Here is a 20,538-nt window from a genome sequence, read left to right as displayed (position 1 = left end):
AAAGATCATTTTGTCTAGTCATTGGGTTGATAAAAATCCTATAGGGCTCATGACTAGTCTTATGTCTTTACCAATGTCTGCAGTTGATGATGATTCTAGAAACTGTATTCCAGAGTTTAGTGTCTGACAATTAGGGCATTCTGTATAAACAAAACCTCTTGTTTTAATACAGTCCCATTCTCCTATAGTCTTTTGGAACATAAGATATAGTTGATTGTAAAGATATATACTCAGAAAAATGATAAAGCTATCCATTTTGCCTTCTTAGCAAACTGTCCCAATTATTTTAACCTATTTTCAAATAGATAGTTTTTCTGTTTCATGATTGAAGCAATTTGTTTACTTAAAAGTATGTAATGACTGTATTTGAAAATAATAACTTTAGGAAGGGTCAGTATAAAGAGAATATAATATCTATTGGTTAATGATCTCTAATGCTGCCTTTATTCACTTTTATAAAAAAATAGTGGGTAAAAAGTTATATTTTGTTGCTGTTTTTTAAAGTAATTTGTCATAGTTTTTACTTTTCTAGAAAATGCATTTTTAATTGGTCTAGCTATACATTTGGTCTCATAGTTGTTTGAATGAGGAAAGTAAGTTTTAGAAATACTTTTTTTAAAAAAATTTCATAGTAATATATGTAAGTTGTAAACATCTGGAAAATGTAAAAAACTGTTTAGAAGAAAAATGGAATACCACTGCCTGCTCCTGTCAGATTTCAAACTCTCCATTTAATCCATGAATCCCTTTCATTTCTTAAGGCTTTTGCATTTGAAGTTATCCTCTTTCTCTTCTGCATTGTCACTTTTCTCCTCATGATCATTCTCATTAACATAGAAACCTTAGTGTCACTCCTGTTAAACAAAAGCCCCTGGACTTCACATTGTCTCTAATTGCCGCCTCATTGCTCTGGTCTCAGTCACAGCTAAATGCAGAGAGTTCCGGTTGTTTATATGTTCCCACGTTACATTCTCTTCTCAACCTATATTAGACAGACTCTTGTCCCTGAGATTATTCTGAAACAACTCTTATCAAGGCCACCAAGCCCTCGTCTTGTTGGAACTCACACAGCATTTACACAGTGAGGACTCTCCTTGAAAACCTTCTGCTCTAGGTTTCTCCAAGGGCTTCCCTGGTGGCTGAGAGGTTAAAGCGTCTGCCTGCAGTGCAGGAGACCTGGGTTCGATCCCTGGGTCGGGAAGATCCCCTGGAGAAGGAAATGGCAACCCACTCCAGTACTCTTGCCTGGAGAATCCCATGGATGGAGGAGCCTGGTGGGCTACAGTTCACGGTATCACAAAGAGTCGGACACAACTGAGCCACTTCACTTTCACTTTCACCTTTCACTTTCTCCAGTGCCTACAGCACCTACTGGTTTTCCTCTTCCTCACTGCCTGTTCCTTCTCAGACTCCCCCTGCTGGCTTCTCCCTTTCTGAACTCTAAATGTTGGTGTGCTCAACCTCTGGCTTCTCTAGATTCCCTTGAAGTGGTGCAGTCTAATTACATAGCTCTAATTGCCATCTTCATACCCAAATTTATGTCAGTTCAGGCCACTTCCTTCTATTTCATATTCAGAACTATATTTCCATCTCCAAATTTTCTCTGTCCAAAGCCTTTCCCCTCTCAGTGGTGCTGCACACCATCAGACTTAGGAGTCATCTCTGATTTCCTCTTGACTAGACTCACATGCTAGTAAAGTAATGCTCAAAATTCTCCAAGCCAGGCTTCAGCAATATGTGAACCGTAAACTTCCTGACATTCAAGCTGGTTTTAGAAAAGGCAGAGGAACCAAAGATCAAATTGCCAACATCCGCTGGATCATGGAAAAAGCAAGAGAGTTCCAGAAAAACATATATTTCTGCTTTATTGACTATGCCAAAGCCTTTGACTGTGTGGATCACAATAAAGTGTGGAAAATTCTGAAAGAGATGGGAATGCCAGACCACCTGACCTGCCTCTTGAGAAATCTGTCTGCAGGTCAGGAAGCAACAGTTGGAACTGGACATGGAACAACAGACTGGTTCCAAATAGGAAAAGGAGTACGTCAAGGCTGTATATTGTCACCCTGCTTATTTAACTTACATGCAGAGTACATCGTGAGAAACGCTGGGCTGGAAGAAACACAAGCTGGAATCAAGATTGCCGGGAGAAATATCAATCACCTCAGATATGCAGATGACACCACCCTTATGGCAGAAAGTGAAGAGGAACTAAAAAGCCTCTTGATGAATGTGAAAGAGGAGAGCGAAAAAGTTGGCTTAAAGCTCAACATTCAGAAAACTAAGATTATGGCATCTGGTCCTATCACTTCATGGGAAATAGATGGGGAAACAGTGGAAACAGTGTCAGACTTTATTTTGGGGGGCTCCAAAATCACTGCAGATGGTGACTGTAGCCATGAAATTAAAAGACACTTACTCCTTGGAAGAAAAGTTATGACCAACCTAGATAGTATATTCAAAAGCAGAGACATTACTTGGCTAAGGTCCGTCTAGTCAAGGCTATGGTTTTTCCATTAGTCATGTATGGATGTGAGAATTCGACTGTGAAGAAGGCTGAGCGCCAAAGAATTGATACTTTTGAACTTTGGTGTTGAAGAAGACTCTTGAGAGTCCCTTGGACTGCAAGGAGATCCAACCAGACCATTCTGAAGGAGATCAACCCTGGGATTTCTTTGGAAGGAATGATGCTGAAGCTGAAACTCCAGTACTTTGGCCACCTCATGAGAAGAGTTGACTCATTGGAAAAGACTCTGATGCTGGGAGGGATTGGGGGCAGGAGGAGAAGGGGACGACCGAGGATGAGATGGCTGGATGGCATCACGGACTCGATGGACGTGAGTCTGAGTGAACTCCGGGAGATGGTGATGGACAGGGAGGCCTGGTGTGCTGCAATTCCTGGGGTCACAAAGAGTCGGACTCGACTGAGCGACTGAACTGAACTGAACTGAACTGAGACTCTATTTTCAACTGTTACTTCAGTTTAGCGATTCCTCAGAAAATTAAATTGAAACATCTTTTAAGAATTCATAATAGCAAGAGGTTTTAAGTAGTAAGATAATACATTTAAAAAATTTAAAAGATTCTAAAAAGATCAATTTTGTATTTTTAAGTAATTAATTTTTCCTTCTTCCTCTTTCATTATTATCCTCACGTCAGCCGGTTCTTCTTGATAGCAGCAGCATTCTTGCAGATCGTATTCTCCTCATGGACACATTTTTCCAGATTTTGATTTATCATGGTGAGGTAAGATTCCCTTGTGTTTAAAGCTATGCATGTAGTTTCAGTAAATTCATATTTTAATTCATATTGCTAGAAGCTTTCCTTCCTTTACTATATGACTGGTGTCTCCTCTATGATAAACTTTATTTCCACTTTTATTAAGTTATGTGTAAAATGCAATTCTTCCTTTTGTGAATTTTTAGACTTAATTTGCAGTTGACCTGTCTGTGGTTATTTTGTCCGTCTGTCTGCACATAATTGGAGAAATGAATTTTATACAAAGCATAGCTGTGAAAGTAAGAGTGAGCATATCATACTTTTGGGTTTTACCTGAAGACACTTAGAAGGGAAAAGTCAGTAGGCGGGCTTTCCTTTTTATTATTTCATGTATCCATTTAAAAAGTATTCTGGGACTTCCCTGGTGGTCCAGTGGTTAAGACTCCATACTCCCAATGCAGGGGGCTAGGTTTTATCCCTGGTTAGGGAGCTAGAGCCTGCATGGTGCAGCCAAAACCCGACACAGACCTCATCCCCACCCTCCAAATATTCCACACAAGGTATTTAAAGTAAAAAAAAAAATTCAGTTGATCTTAAAGATTTCATTTAAAGCAGAAGCTAATTAAAATTTATAACTTAATTGGATAGGTAAATGATTGAAAAGAGCACACTACTTGAGTAGCAATTTAGTTAATCTAGGTTATTTAGTATAACTCTATTCATTCCTGTATTTATTCATTCAGGCGGTATTCAAGTGCTTCCTCTGTATAAGAGAGCACTGAAATCTAGATGCTTTGAGAAATACAGATCTCCTTTTTCATAAACTTATACTCAAGCTTATAGTCTAGTATTCAGGTAACTTGGGCATATATATTTTTCCAGTGTTATAACTGTAAATGATTTTAGATATGCACTGTAATAGGGAAGGGGCTTTCCAGGTGGCGCTAGTGGTAAAGAACCCACCTGCCAGTGCAGGAGACATAGGAGACATAACCCAGGGTTCGATCCCTGGGTTAGGAAGATGCCCTGGAGGAAGGCAAAGCAATCCACTCCAGTATTCTTGCCTGGAGAATCCCATGGACAGAGGAGCCTGGCGGTCTGCAGTCCATAAGGTTGCTAAGAGTCAGATGTCACTGAAGTGACTTGGCACGCATGCACTCAAGGAAGATCTTATTCAAAATATCACTTTAAATATATGGGACTTTTAAAGACCTATTGATTATTATTTTTAATTGATACCAGTTACTAGAGCTATTTAACTTATAAGAATAATGCCTGTGACACTAGCTCTGTGACAGAGCTAGATTTTTGATTATTTCTTTTGTCTTTCAGTAGTTTTATTTCTTCAAATAGCTTGTTAACATGCATAAATGAGAAATCAGAAATTCAGATGACTGTTCCTCTGTTAAATATAGAGATATAAATTATGCATTGATTGATTCACTTAACTTAGAAATCAAGCCAGGTTAAATCTTTGGATGATTTAATTAAATGGTGTTTTTGAGTCGTTTACCTAAAAATATTGATTCAAATGCTCTTTTATAGGTATATTATCTTTATAATATTATTGCTATTATTATTAAAGTTTTTACCTTTATGTATCTTGTGAGAATGTAACCCATTGGTAAAGATTCATAATATAAGAGTAATTAATTTTAAAGTCTCTAGGAAATCTTCTGTACCAGAAATCCCCTTTACTTATCATAAGCTTAGGTAGATACCTTTTCGTTGTTGTTCAGTCGCTAAGTCATGTCCGACCCTTTACAACCCCATGGCCTATAGCCCAACAGGCTCCTCTGTCCTTGGAATTCTCCAGGCAACAATTCTAGAGTGAGTTGCTGTTTCCTTCTCCATGGGATCTTCCTGACCCAGGGATTGAACCCTTGTCTCCTGCATTGATTTGTGGATTTTTTACCACTGAGCCACCTGGGAAGCCCAGCGATACCTTTTAGCTAACTTTAATATGATAAGTGTAGTGTTTTAAAATTTTTTCTTCATTATTATTTCTTTTTACTTTTAAAGAAGAAATATCCTAATTTTGCATCTGTTTACTCAAGAATGCTGAAATTAGTATTGTAACTTTAAAAAATTAGTAACTTAAAAATCAATGGGATAATATTCTGTGATTTTCTTATTTTATAAGAATTGTTTCATTTGAAAAAAAAATTTTTTTGATTAGGCAAGAAAAAAAGTAATAATTCCTTTAATCATTTTAAAATTAGACCATAGCTCAGTGGCGCAAGTCAGGATACCAGGACATGCCAGAATATGAAAATTTCCGCCACCTTCTGCAAGCCCCAGTGGATGATGCCCAGGAAATCCTTCACTCCAGGTTTCCAATGCCGAGATACATTGACACTGAACATGGTGGCAGTCAGGTAATACTCTGTGTTTGTTTGCATGTGTGTTGCTGATTTTACAATGAGTTGTTCCTGTTTGCCTTCTGACATTAGTTTGAATAGACTGCTTCCCCAGGCAAATGAAAAGGAAAGAGATGGGTAGATGGTTTCCAGGCGAAGGTGTGCTTTCTTCTTGCCTTAGTTTTGAGAGCAGAGCAGTAAGATCATTGACTAGCTGACTACAGGTGGTGGTTTCTCCCATCTTCTTCCTCCAGCTCAGCTCTAGTAAAGAGCCAGGGTGGTGTTTTGGTGATATGCCAGCTTCAGTTGAGCAAGTAGATATGAACAACTTAGGAAATAATTTAGTGTACTTTTCTCAGATCTCTTTGTTTACTGACAAAGTCTGTGAATATAAAGTTTGTGGTAACATAATTTTTGTTTTCCTCATTCTATCATTTCACTTTTCTAGAAAATGTCATGTAATAGGAAAGCATTATAAAAAGATGTGTAATTTTTAGAGTTATGAGGGTTAAATAACATACATATAGCCCTTTTTGGCCTTACAGAAGACTCAGTTAGGACCCCATAACATACACTCATTTTTTTTTCTGTTTAAAAAATTTTTTTTTATTTATTATTTTTGGCCACACTGGGTCTTTGTTGCTGCACGGGCTTTTCTCTAGTTGTAGTGAGCAGGTCCTACTCTGTAGTTCTGGTGTGCAGGCTTCTCACTGAGGAGCTTCTCTAGTGTGGAGCATGGGCTCTAGGGTGTGCAGGCTGTAGCAGTTGTGGCACATGGGTTTAGCTGTGGCTCCCAGGTTTTAGAGCACAGGCTCAATAGTTGTAGCATACGGGCTTAGTTGCTCAGAGGCATGTGGGATCTTCCCAAACTGGGGATTGAACCTGTGTCTCCAGCACTGGCAGGTAGATTCTTTACCACTGAGCCACTAGGAAAGCCCAACTCTTGAATCACTTTTACTGCTGCCTTTTAATTCTTATTAGAGGTATATAAATTAATTATAGGTTATTGTAAGCTTTTTTCACTTGTTCCTAGAAAGTACAGACCTTGCCTTATTGATGTATCCCTAGTGCCTAGCACAGTATTACAAAGTAGGTAGTAGATATCAGTAACTATTATTCAGAAATGATAGCAATTATTATTAGGGTTTTACTATATTTATAATAGAAGCTACTATGCCCTATTGAGAATTTGCAAAGCTGGTAACACTTTACATAACTTCTCTCATTTGATTCTCTAGCAGTCCTATTATTGTTTCCATTTTACGGATAATAAAACTGAGACTTAGGTTACTTGTGGCCAAGGAAAACTGTAGATGGAGGAATTGGGATTTGAATCCAGATGTTCTTTGCTGCTGCTGCTGCTGCTGCTAAGTCGCTTCAGTTGTGTCCGACTCTGTGCGACCCCATAGACAGCAGCCCACCAGGCTCCCCCGTCCCTGGGATTCTCCAGGCAAGAACACTGGAGTGGGTTGCCATTTCCTTCTCCAATGCAGGAAAGTGAAAAGTGAAAGTGAAGTTGCTCAGTCGTGTCTGACTCTCAGCGACCCCATGGACTGCAGCCTACCAGGCTCCTCTGTTCATGGGATTTTCCAGGCAAGAATACTGGAGTGGGTTGCCATTGCCTTCTCCGAGATGTTATTTAGAAGTAGAAAGAGATGTTGTATGGTACTAAATTTCAAATGATAGGACTGTCTTGTTCTTTTAATGTGAAATAATAATTTATGACTTGTTCTCTCATTGATGTCTCACCACATGTACTGCTATATTCCTTTTCAATTCTGGTTATTATTTCATGATGATAAGGCATGGTGGATAGATGGGCAAAATGTTGGGCAAGTGCTCTCATGGAATAGCCTATAGTTCGAAAAAGTTTGCGAGTCATTGTTTAAAGTGAAAGAACATGTAGAGACTTTGAACCTTTGGAGACTTTGAACCTTTGTTGATGTTTCAGACCAGGTGTTTGGTAAATGTCACACTAACTTTGTCATAATTGTTGCACACATACTCTTTATATGCCGAGTTTTGAATTCTACAATTTGTATTTGTTACTGTAAGTGTTATTATGTATGTGTGATTTGGAGAGGTTACACTTATTTGTAACATATAGTGGTCTACATATTTCAAGATTTATCTCATTTTTTTAAGTTTCATTTTAATAAAATTAATTTTATGAAAATATATTAAATAGAATTGATTTTATATGGCATAATGTATTTGTTTAGCTTATATTGACCAAATCTTATATTTGATGGATAATATTATTTCTTTTTTGCTTTTAAGGCTCGTTTCCTGCTTTCAAAAGTTAACCCCTCACAGACTCATAATAATATGTATGCCTGGGGACAGGTAAGTGTAAATAGCAGATCTTGGAAATTATTTCTTTGTGTTTTTTATAGTTCGTTATTCTAGTGAAAGCTACATTTTTTGCCTTTGTTTTTGGTAATGGTTTCTGTTGGAAAAGTAATAATAAAAAGGTTAAAATAGAATTAGCATTTGGTGGCACCACAGAAAATACAAAAGTGATTATGTCAAATATATAGAAACTTTTCATATTTCAAGCTAACATGTTTCCCTTGAGACAAAAAGCAATAAAGTGTGTAGTAAATGAACTGGAAGGTGATGATTCAGACTTAATGCTAGGCTGTGAACCACAAAAGGCCACAGGACGCTGGGAGTGGTCAGGGATTGTGGTTGAACAAGAGAGTCTGGAGGCCTGGACATCATTATTAATATATTTTAATTTGGTAGAAATTCTGCCTCTTGGTACACTATATCACCACTTATCAAGTGTCCAATCTGCAGGACTCTGTATTGGTTACTTCAGGATCCCAGCTATCATCCCTGCCTTTGAAGAGCTTGTAGTCTAGTATTAGAAATAAAACACATACCTCAGTCATTAGAAATACAAGGCAGATTGGGTTGTGTGCTTTTAGGAGAATTTCAAGTGTTACTGAGGGAGAGAGGAGAAGGAGGGGAAAGGGTCTCATGATGGCAGAGGAAAAGATATTTCCTTTAGAGTGCTTATTACCGCAATAAGTAGAAATTGTGTGGGGAACAGAATTCTAGGTAGACGACAGTATGGACTAAGATAAAGAGTAAATGTCAAGATGAACAGTGAACAATAAACTGGAAATGTAATTGTGCAGTCAGTTATGGCGGCTCTTGAATACCAGGCTGAGGACTGAGGAGCTGAGTTTTTGTTTGCTAAGTTATGGAATGTCACTGAAGGTTTTTGGCCAGAGGGCCAATTTTGGCTCTTGGATAATACAGCTGAATTTTAAGATTAGTTTGGAAGCAGTCTGTAAGTTGGAACTGTTTGTGCTGAAGTAATCCAAGTGAGAGAGAAAGAAGATGAGATGGTGAAAAAGAATAGATTTGAGTTATATTTCGAGAGGAGACTCAGTGAGATTTGGTTACCAGTTGCAGGAAAGTAAAACTCACTCTGGGGCCAGACAGCTGTATGCAAAGTCTGAATTCTGATTGGATTCTGGATTAGAGCAAACAGCTTATAAAGAACATAATTGGGATGATTTGTGAAATATATAGACTGTATGTCAGATACTAGTATAGTAATAAATAACTTAAGAGTAATAACGGTGTTGTGGTTATGTAGGCGATTGTCCGTGATCTTGGGAGATATATCCTAAAGTGTTCGGGGATAAAATATTGTGATGTCTTCAACTTGCAAAAATGATTCAATAAGAAGAAAAAGAAAAGAAAAAATAGATACAAACATAAAATGTGGCAAAATATTCATCATTGATTTTAAGTTTAGCGCTATGTTGGTATTCATTGTACTTTCTTTCTAAGGTTTGAATTTTTGAAAAATAGTTGAGGGAGAACAAGGGAGTAAGGCGTTCTGAGCCTGGGTAACTGAGGAGAACATGTGCCAGTAAGAATGAGAGTGAAAAGAAAACATTTTAGACCTTGAGTTTGAGATATCATCTAGATGCCCAAATGAGTAGGCTGTTGAAAATTTGGGTTTGGTGGTCAGGGCAAGGATTAGACAAGTGATACTGAAAGCTATCACAGTGGATGGTTGTCCAAGGAGACTACAGAGGCAAAAGAAGGATGAGATAGAACCTTGAGGAAGTACAAGTGGTAGGAGTATTTCATATGTAATCAGAGAAGTGGAAGGAAACCGAGAGGAGCACCATGTCCTAAGTGGTGAGGGAGAACTTTACAGAAGGAAGAAGAAGGGAGCAACAAATACGGAGATGCTGCAGATACTTGATTTGAGGACTAGGCGGTTATTTGTGCCCTTGCTAAGCAGTTTTAATATAGTCATTGTGTAGAGGATAGATTGTTAAAGAATTAATGAGTGGTGAAGAAGTGGAGGTCATTAAGTAGAAATGAATATTTTACAAATTTAGCCTGAATGAATAGTAGGAGGATGATTGTTATTAGAGTAAGGGCACAAAACTTATTTGTAGACTAAGTGTAAGGAGCTATTGTTGGGGAGACAATAGAACACTGTATGGATGTTAAGATCCTCAGAAGGAGACAGTGTGATCACATTATGTAGAGTTTAAGCACTGTAGGGAGGCAGGACATTTCTTTCCCAAAAGCAAAGAGTGAGAAGAAGGGTGAAGACAGAAAGATTTTGAGGTGGTGAGAAAAGCTCTCATTGGAGAAGCCTGTTTCTTTTCAGTAACAGATTATTTGCTAGCGTGAGAAATGCTGGGGTTAAGGACTGGATAACAGAACAGGTTAAAAACAGCAATAAGGAATATAAGAAAACAATAGAGGATGAATAAAAGACAGCAGTGTTGAGGGTCCATTTTATTTACTAACAATTTCTTGAGCATGGTTCCATAATGTTCTTTAGCCACGCTGTGTAGTTAGGCATTGCATCAAAGATGGAAGAACTGGGGCTAATTCAGAACTAGAGGTAAGAAGATGGACACAGCAAAGAGAGTAGAATATTTGAGAGCATTGTTAAACAACTGACTATGGGGCCCAGGCTGGTTAGAAGAGAAATAAAGCAATAATTGGAATTCAGGCCCTTTGAATATAGTGAGTGAGTGAGTGAAAGTTGCTCAGTTGTGTCCGACTCTTTGTGACCCCATGGACTATACAGTCCATGAAATTCTCCAGGTCAGAATACTGAAGTGGGTAGCTTTTCCCTTCTCCAGGAGATCTTCCCAACCCAGGGATCGAACGCAGGTCTTCCATATTGCAGGCGGATTCTTTTACCAGCTGAGCCACAAGGGAAACCCAAGAATACTGGAGTGGGTAGCCTGTCCCTTCTCCAGGGGAACTTGCCCACCCAGGAATCAAACCAGGTCTCCAGCATTGCAGGTAGATTCTTTACCAGCTGAGCTATGAGGGAAGCCCTTTGAATGCAGAGGTGCCTCAAAAGTTTGCCTTGACTTCTCTACATTTTAGAGAATTTTTTCTGGGTGATTGTATCCATTCTTGTGGCTTCAGCTTTCATTTGAGTCTAACTTATAAGTCTCCATCTTTGCTTTGGCTTCACAGTGACCTGCAGGCTGGAGTTTATAACCACCAGGTGCAGAGCACTTGAGTTTCCTGTAGACGTTTCATAAGCAGCATGCCCCAACTTGAACTCTTTCATACCATCTTGCGCTTACTGACTTGGAGGTTTTTTACAGAGGAGCCTACCGTTCTCTGAGTGGCCAGGGCTTGGAACTTTAGTCATGTACATTTTCTCCCTTCTGCCCCTAAGTATTGACTTATTTTCCCTGGCCATTCCCTCCTGTCCCCATCGCTAATCAAGGTTAGGCCCTTGTTACTCTTCACATAGACTGTTGGAATTACCTGCTGGCTCCGCTCTAGCCGTTTCCTCCCATTTTGGCACTGGTCAGAGTGGTCTCCCTAAAACAGTTCTGAGTCAAAGCACTGCCTGGAAATCTTTAATAACCCCCTATTGAGTTTCTAAAAGCTCTGTGTTGCTATTGAGGGTCCTTTGTAGTGTGCTCCACATAGCTTTGCCCACTTTTAGCTACTATTTAGTCTTTTTGATCAAACTGGCTTTCCTACCACACTCTGAGTATACTGGGCATGTAATTTGCCCCCGTCACTACTCGTCACACATAGCAGCCATCCCTCAAGGCTCAGTTTTAAAAGTTTACTGACTCCATGAAACTTTTTCTGTGGTTGTATGACTGGATATTATGGAATATCCCTGACCCTTCATTCCCCCTCTCTTTCTCCATCCATTTCTGATGGCACTTATTTTTCCTATTAGAATATAAATTACTTGAGGGTAAAAACTGTGTCACTTTCATTTTTGACTTTGCACAGTACCTTAAACATTAGCACATATTGACTATCATACATCTGGACAGGAGAATAAAGATCAGAGTAGGGGAATCTGTGGAGATGCTTTAGGAGTTAAGAAGCTTTTGTGATATAGATAGATAAATTGAGTCCATGGTCTAACAGTCCTGAAAAGTGAGGAGGATTTTTTTTTTTTTAATAGCAAGGAAAGGAACTAACTCCTGGAAATTGTTCAAAGGCTACATAGCACGTGTGAGAAAAATTTGTCTCCACATAATACATGTACATATAGATTTTCAATATCATCCTTCACTGTCTTCCACTTGGTTGGGGGTGGGGGGAGACAAAAAGCCAAGTAATACTGTGATGTGGAACTTTGGACTGCAGGATGTCCACGAGTTAGCCTTTCTTTTATACTTTAGTCAGTTGAGTACTGGTTTTGGTTCTGGATCCCACAAGTTAAGAGGAACTTATTTAAGAAAAGAAAATCACAGGATATAGAAAATATAGCATCAATAAATAGAGTTAATGAAAACAGTAAATAATCAATATGAAGGGGAAGTTAAAGGATACTTTAAAACAGTATTCATCAGGGGTCATTTATCAATTGCCTGTAGGGACTAGGTGAGCAAATGAGTGAAACTGGCTGCACATAAGAGCCCCTGTCAGTCTCAGTGTCAGAAAGCAATACCTGAGGGCGGGGGGCTGTGGCAGACTAGGGTTTATGGGGCAGGTCCAGAGACCTTTCTCTAAAGGGAGTAGTTGTTCCTCCCCTCCAGATGACTGTTGGTGTTCACGTAATTCAATTAACAAAGTGTTGTGAGCTAACGTTATGAAGTCCAAATAAAACATATCTCCTTGTGGCTGATTTTCTGCATTAAGAAAGCATGGTTTAGTTCTTGGAAATAATGACTTGTTCTTTGTTTTGGGGGATTTAAATTACAACGTGGAGATGTAGATGGAAGGCTTATAAAGAACCTGTTGAACTGGCTTAAATGTTAGGGCTCTTGTTTATGCCCCTAGTGTTCCTATTTCCAGGTAGTAATAATTAAGTTCCGGTTTAATTATTATAGGTTATATTATTATAACCTATGGGCGAATTGAGGTGGAAAACCATCATGGATATATTTTTAAAGAGAAAAAAGGTACAGTTGAAAAATTGAGATCAATCAACTGGAAATTTTTGATAAGATTGAGTTGAGCATTAGTATTTATCATTTCAAATAATATCAGTATAGAAATTTGAAAACCCATATATATTTTGTCTGGTCTAGGAGAAATAGATCTGGGATTGGGTGAGTTGAGGTGGAAAGGTATCAATCCATGTGTCATTCTGGGCTGGTAGTTGAAAACTCTGCAAGTTACTAAACTTCCATATGCCTTCTTTTCCTTATCTATTATAGAGTTTAATGACACATACTTGATATGCCCAGTAATACTCAGTAAATATTAGTTATTAGTTTTCCTTGTTATCACTGGAGAAAACAGTCTCTCTCTGAAGATATTTAAGATAGGAAAGAAAACCTATAATAATATAACCTATAATAATTAAACTGAAACTTAATTATTACTGCCTGGAAATAGGAACATTAGAGGCCTAACACTGTAAGCCAGACCCTGAAGGAGGGAGATCATTTCATTGAGAATATGATGAAGAAGGAAATCCCAGGCCAAGGAACAAACATACATATTGTTTATCTTATTCACTCATTCATTTATCCATCCACCCATCCATCTATCAATTTTGAAAGCCATCGTCTTTGGAGAAACTTAAATATGCTTTGTTGTTACTAAAGGAGTTCTTTTTATTCATTTGATAAAACCTTGTTTAAATATTTGCAATCATTCGGTTAAATTATATCCTTATACTATATGGTAGTTTTAATTATGTTATCAGGTCTGTCTCTCCTTAAATTATTTTATAAAGTTTTTTCCTCAAAGAGGCAGTTAAAAGCAGTTTGGATTTCTTCTCATTATTACATTTTAGAAAATGTAATAATCTTTTCCAGAAATGCATCTGGTTTAGGAAAATTTAAGAATTAGTCACGGTTACACCTTTGGGGGAAGCTGACATTTGATCCTACCTTTTATGAATAGAATCTTATGAAAACAAAACAAGCAACTCCTTTTAGATTGGTTCCAAACTATTTGAAAGATCTTTCAGTCTGTGTTGAATTAGTTCATGTGTCTAAAAACAATGAAATTTTGGTCTGATGTATTTAAATCAGTGTTTCTCAGTCTTTATATTTTGTTAAATTTGAAAGCATCCCTTTTTTGTAACGCTGTGTGAAATGTCAAAATTAAATAAATGTGATAATTAGAAGTGAGAAAGAAACCAAGAGCCTAAGGTTTTTCTTGACATATGACTTTTATAAGAGAAATTATGTTAATATTTTTATAGATAATAATAAGCTGAATCTGTACTGTTTTAGTCATTATACTAAGATTTTCATAAACTCTTGTTTATTAAAACACTCTTGTGAGATGAGTACCGTTAATCTTATTTTTCAGAAGAGGAAATCGACGCTTTCGTAAAGTAACTTTCTCCCAATCACGTAAACTGTGACAAGGGTTTGGATTTGATCCTAGGTCATTCTAACTTTAGAATCCGAATTTTTAACCATCAAGCTAAATTGATGATTGAAATATAGGGAGTTAACATGATAGCCAAGCATTTTGCTAAAAATTATGAAATCTAATACCTTAGTTTTCTTTTTGTCAGAAATCAAGAATCCAGTGTAAGTATTAGCCATGGATGACCTGAAGGGGGCACCGCTGCAACACTACTTCTGTGATGGTGCTGGAGGCCTCTGATGCTGTAGTGCTTCATATACTAAATGATATAAAACTTGGCCCTTTCTGCCCAATCCTGGGTGTTTGTTAAAGAGAAAAAGGGTACAGTTGAAAAATTGAGATCAGTCAACTGGAAATTTTTGATAAGATTGAGTTGAGCATTTAGTATTTATCATTTCAAATAAGGTCACAGTATATAAAGTAGAAAACCCATATATATTTTGTCTTTACTAGGAAAGATAGATCTGGGATTAGGTGAACTGAGGTGGAAAATGTGTAAAGTGGAAGAAAAATCAGGTATAATTACAGGAAGGAAAAAAAGGAGCTATGGGCTTATTACTAGTTTAAGTCACATTTTTGATACCTTACTTCCTATGTTAACTGTGAATGTAGAATAAGAAGTATTTCAGCCTATAAAAGAACAGATTTTCTAAAATAGCTAATAATGTTGTAGGCCAGCTGTGTGTGTCAGGTATTGTTCTGTTTGCTTTATACAATTTAACTCATTTAATCAATAGAACAACCACATGCAATAGGTTCTGTTCTTATCTATATTTTACAAATGAGGAAACTAAGACTCAAAGAGGTTAAGTCACTTCTTCAAAGTTGTACAGGCAGTAAGCAGCGGAGCCAGGATCTGAGCTCAGTCTGTCTGGCTCCAGTCTCTAAGCTCTTAATGCCAGGGCTGTTGTCTCCCTTCATTATGTAGTTTTTCAAGTTCTTATGAATTCACCTATGAAAACACATAATAAGATTGATTTTCCTTTTCAGGAGAGGTTATGGCATGTCTTTGGCTATGCCAGATAAGAACCACAAGAGCTGTAAATTCTTATCTCATGTTTGCCACTAATTTGCTGATATCCTCTGAAAATTACTGAATTTCCTTATTTTAGACTTTTATATATACCTATAAATAAGAAATTGGATATCAGGTGAAGAGTTTAAAAATCCAGATATAAAATACTCCAGGAAACTTTCTTGCTACAATAAAATTTCATTATTAGTGGACTGGATTATTAAGATCATTTCATCAACACGGTTTTTATTAAAAGTCAGGGATTTTCCCTAACTCTTGTTAATTACATAGAACCCACAAGAATCAATGAAAATGACTTGAATGAAAATATATGTGTGTTTTATTTAAAACATGATATAAATTCTCTTCTTCCAGCTGGTAGTTCTGCTAAAATATGTGTAATTGAAATTTTTTTTTAGTAAACAGGCAGCAATGAGGGAGGCTTACTTCTTAGTAGAGATAAAAGCACCAATACATTCAAGACAAATTAATACTTTACTACTTTAAAGACTAAATTGGATATGGAGCCATTCTAATGCCAGTTGATGAATTGCAGTACAAATCTGACTCTGACCACTTGGGGTTAGTGCAGACCCCAAAAGTTGAAGGGTATGGTCCACAACAAGACCTGCCCTACTTCAGATGCCAGCTGAAAGTTGAGTCCCAGGTTACCCACATTTCCGACTGGCTGGCTACAATTTCATGTGTGGGGGGTGGTGAGAAAGGGAGAGTGTTCAGATGGGAGATGGGTGGGTGGGGTGAATAAGAGGATGGGTTCCCACAATCCCCCATCAGGTTTGGAAATTCCCTAGAACAACTCACAGAACTCAGGAAAGCACTGTATTTATGATTACAGTTTTATTGTAGAACTGATAATTCCTTTTCCCATGGAATCGGGGTTTGTCACTCTCCCAGCTGATGCATTGATGTATTTATTCCTCAAATAGGAATTTTCACTTGACTCTGGTATCCAGTGGGGTTTTTTTTTTTTGCCTTTGCCTTTGTTTTGTATGATTGATTGAAAATCTAGCCCCCCACCACCCCACATCATCCCTTCCTCCCTGGAGGTCAGGCTCTCTTAAAGCCCAGCCATCTAATTACATGGTTGATCTTTCTGGTGACTGGTCCCTATCCTGAGTCATCTCATCTCACAGCATAAAGTCTAGTGTGATCTGAAGGGCTCATGAATAACAGATGCTGCTGTTGGTTAATTCCAAGGATGTAGTCTCTCCCTCAGGAATCTGGGACAAAGACCAGTCAGATTCTTTATTATACAAGAACGTAGACATTATTCTGCTTAAAATGATTTCCTTGTCTATTTTTTTTTTACACATTTGCTTATATATTTTAAGGTATCATCCTGTGTCTTTAATTATAGAAAATATCTTTCTTTTCTTCTAGGAGTCTGGAGCACCGATTCTCACAGATGATGTTAGTTTGCAAGTGTTTATGGATCACTTGAAGAAACTTGCTGTGTCAAGTGCTGCTTGATGTGCTGAACTTATTAAGACTGAGAGAATGAAATAGTATTTGTTTCTTTTTTTCTCTTCTTTTCACTTACTCTGTGGAAATCAACAGAGATCTCTGTAGACTCTTTTTGTATTAGTATGGTTTGAGACAGCATTTGGAAAAATGTTCATGTTTGTAGATTAAGCTAGAGCATAAGAGCAATACGAACAAATTTGTTTTCCTTGCCACAGTATTGTAACTGGTTTTAGAAATTTGAGGTCTTTCAGTTCAGTTCAGTTCAGTCGCTCAGTCGTGTCCGACTCTGCGACCCCATGAATCGCAGCACGCCAGGCCTCCCTGTCCATCACCAGCTCCCAGAGTTCACTCAAACTCATGTCCATCTAGTCGGTGATGCTTTATAACTTAATTATGTTAAAAAGTAAAAATAGAGTCTGCCTTGCACTGCAGGGATATAACTCATTTGTATGTTGCAGACAAATTCAAAGTGGCATTGAATGTTCCTGACTTTTTGAAAACTTGTTTCTTAATTTTAATCAGAAAGTAAACAAAATCAACAGTAATGATAAATGTGAACAATTTAACCTATTCATTGGATATTTTTCCATGATATTCAGCACTTATGTATACACTTCTTCTGTACCTACTCTGTTAAGGCAGATTTATTTTTATGATGACTTGTTTAGGAATTATTTGACTTTATATATGGTAATTTTCATGAAGATAATTTAATGTTTTTGGTCATTTGAAAAAAATAGTTTAGAGATGAAAGTTTTTTTGGGTGACAATTCCCATAATTGATAACATGTGAAATTCCCACAAAGGACCCAACTATGTGATTAAACATATTTTTTTTAATAAGGGGAAATAGAAAAGAAATAGTTTCATCACAGTACATTTTAGAAAGGCTTTGCGGTAAAAAGACTATTGTAACTTCTAAACCAAATTTAATATTCACTGCATGCTTTTGTTATTTCCTTTTGTTTTTCTGAGGTAAGTTTTATATTATATCCTTCAGTATTTTAAACTCTTGGGAGTTTACACACTACTTTCTGTTTTTGCTTCCATTTCGTGAACTGTATTAAGTTGTAGTTCTTATTGAAACAGTATTATCTAATATTTTGTTGAATTTTATCATGTGATGATGCTCAGTTCTCCTTTGATTTATTCATTAGTATCATTCACTTTTACCTTTTAAAGTTTACTTGTAGCAGATGTTTACATTGCTAAAGCCAGATATGTTTGACAATGAAATTTACATCAAGTACTGCAATAAAAGGTGGTGCTACTATATGGGCTTAGAAGGACTGTGCGATGATTGTATTTGCATGAACAGAATCATTTGATGGTAAAACAGATACTTTAAATGAATTGTTTATATGTTTTATTCGATTAGAATAAATAAATTGCTCTGTTCCATTTTATTTGAACTATGATAGGTCCAAATACCAATAAAATATACATTTTCTCTGTTTTCCTGCTTACTTTGAAAGCTAGTAAGCCTGAAAAGCCTAGTGTAAAATTAGAGCATTTATAAAACCTGCTATTGATGGATCAAAAAGTCACTTATTAAAAACAAATAACAGCTTTATTGAGTTAATTCACCTCACACAATTCACTGGTTTTTAAATATTCATGGAGTTGTGTAGGTATAACTATAATCAATTTTAGAGCATTTTCATCCCCCACGTAGTTATTTGTTTTTGCTGTCAGGACCTGAGAAGAGTCCCTGTGATGATGATACATGTTTAGTTGGCCTGGCCCCTTTATCTTGGGTCCTTCAAGAATGTATTGTTATTTCTTCTCTTGAGTGGTGAGTTGGTACTTACCCCTAAACTGTCCTCATTACAGCTGAGAGAACTAAAGTATTAATACCTCTGTATTTAAGGGGTAAGGATGGACAAATATATCATCATATCCTTTTAACTTACCATTTGAAAGAAGTCATCTGGATTATTTTTTAGCTATGACTAAATGCTAGCTATTTAAATAGACTTGAAGGAAGAAATGTTAACCCTTTCTATGAATTTAGAGTGGATAGTGAATATTTGCTAAATCATGAGCAGCACTGAGAAGCTTTGGTGTGTCCAGAACTGTTTGGGAATTCATTCTTGAACCTACTTACCCTTGGTGCCCTTATCTCTAAAAATGAGTTTAGATCTCATCTATGCACAGTTATAGTTTGTTGTAACAGAATGAATTTATTCTTTTATTGGCTGATTGCAAAAGTGATCTGATATTTTCTCTATCTACTTCTCCACTTGATAAACTTCGGTTTCACATTTCCTAGCCCAGACTGCATCTAAGGAATGTGCTTGTTGTCCAGACCAGACCAGAAACCAAGGAATCATCTTCAACTCTTCCTCTCCTCAATATCTTTAGTAACCAGACTGTACCAATTCCAGCTCTTTAGTATCTCCCTAATCTGTTTTTTTTTTTTAAGTTTAAGTGAAGTAGCTCAGTTGTGTCCAACTCTTTGCAAAGCCATGGGCTGCCAGGCTCTTCCATCCATGGAATTTTCCAGGCAAGAGTACTGGAGTGGGTTGCCATTTTCTTCTCCAGAGGATCTTCCCAACCCAGGGATTGAACCTGGGTCTCCCGTATTGCGGGCAGGCGCTTTACCCTCTGAGCCACCAGGGAAGCCACTGTTGGCTGGTCTCCGTTCTACTGGTATTCTACCTTCATGATGTCTCCCCTGGTTTGGTGAACTAGTTTTCTAACCAGTCTGCTTTCCCCAGTCTCTTTTTTTTCTCCGTCTCCTCGGTTTACTGAAACCTGGGTTATGATTATGTCATTCCCTTTGCCCTCATAATAAAATCCAAACACTTTGACCTGGTAACATTGTATACTATATATCAAATCTATAGCTCTCCCTAGAAATAGCACAAAGGAAGCAATTGAAAAGGTGGGGCTGGAGGGTGGTCTCTAGTTCTGCCTAGGCTTTAGTCTTAGGTGTGCTGTTTGGGGTCAGTATAGTGACGGGAGCAGACGTGTTCTTTATTGCCTGCTACAGATCAAGTGCTGTGGCTTATTGCACTGGGCTTTAAAAACAAATGAACATATTTTTTATTTTTCAAGCAATACTGACAAATTAGGATTATTTGTTTTCTAATGTCTATATTATCCCTGTTTCTGATGTACATGCATACATACTTCTTGTACTCTTATATATTTGGTTTGTATTCATCTTGAGCATTTTATCAAGTAATTTCAGAGATATTTCTACTTTTTGTTTGCTTTTTAATAGTCTATGAAATTAATACATTCTCCTTTCGTATGTGCATTGTCCCTTCTTTGTTTAACATATTAAAAGCTTGTCTAAGTTTAACATGTTATCTGGTGACTATAATAATAGGCATGCAATAACAAGTATGTAATACTGAAGTTACATTGCTAAATCACATTTTTTACTCCCCCATCCCTATCTATGGCTAATACTGAAATAAAGACAAATTATTTGGGTTGAGAATGTGATACTTGGGAAATTGAGGATTTTTTTCCATAAGTAAACATAGAAAAACATATATAGTAACAAATACATCTGAAGCATTTGGAAGATGGGTAGAAATACTAACTTTAGGTTTTGTTAAATCAACATAACATTAGCTATGTATTTTTAGAAGTTAAGGATAACAAAGATAAAACCAGGATACATACTTT

The 20,538-nt window shown here is 37.1% G+C and overlaps 1 protein-coding gene across 1 annotated transcript in view; it reads left to right on the top strand.

Moving 5' to 3' along the window:
* SEC23A (SEC23 homolog A, COPII coat complex component) overlaps positions 1–20,153 on the top strand; it is a 60,076-nt gene extending 39,923 nt beyond the window's left edge. Inside the window, exons 17-20 of the mRNA XM_068991602.1 lie at positions 3,160–3,246; positions 5,442–5,597; positions 7,860–7,925; positions 16,813–20,153. Coding sequence (XP_068847703.1) covers positions 3,160–3,246; positions 5,442–5,597; positions 7,860–7,925; positions 16,813–16,902 — 399 coding nt within the window. The 3' untranslated portion in view covers positions 16,903–20,153. The remainder of the gene's footprint in view (positions 1–3,159; positions 3,247–5,441; positions 5,598–7,859; positions 7,926–16,812) is intronic.
* Positions 20,154–20,538: the final 385 nt, after the last annotated feature.

The sequence above is a fragment of the Capricornis sumatraensis genome, chromosome 19, assembly GCF_032405125.1.
Source record: "Capricornis sumatraensis isolate serow.1 chromosome 19, serow.2, whole genome shotgun sequence".
In the NCBI taxonomy this organism is placed as follows: domain Eukaryota; kingdom Metazoa; phylum Chordata; class Mammalia; order Artiodactyla; family Bovidae; genus Capricornis; species Capricornis sumatraensis.
This window is presented reverse-complemented; position numbering and strand designations above follow the sequence as displayed.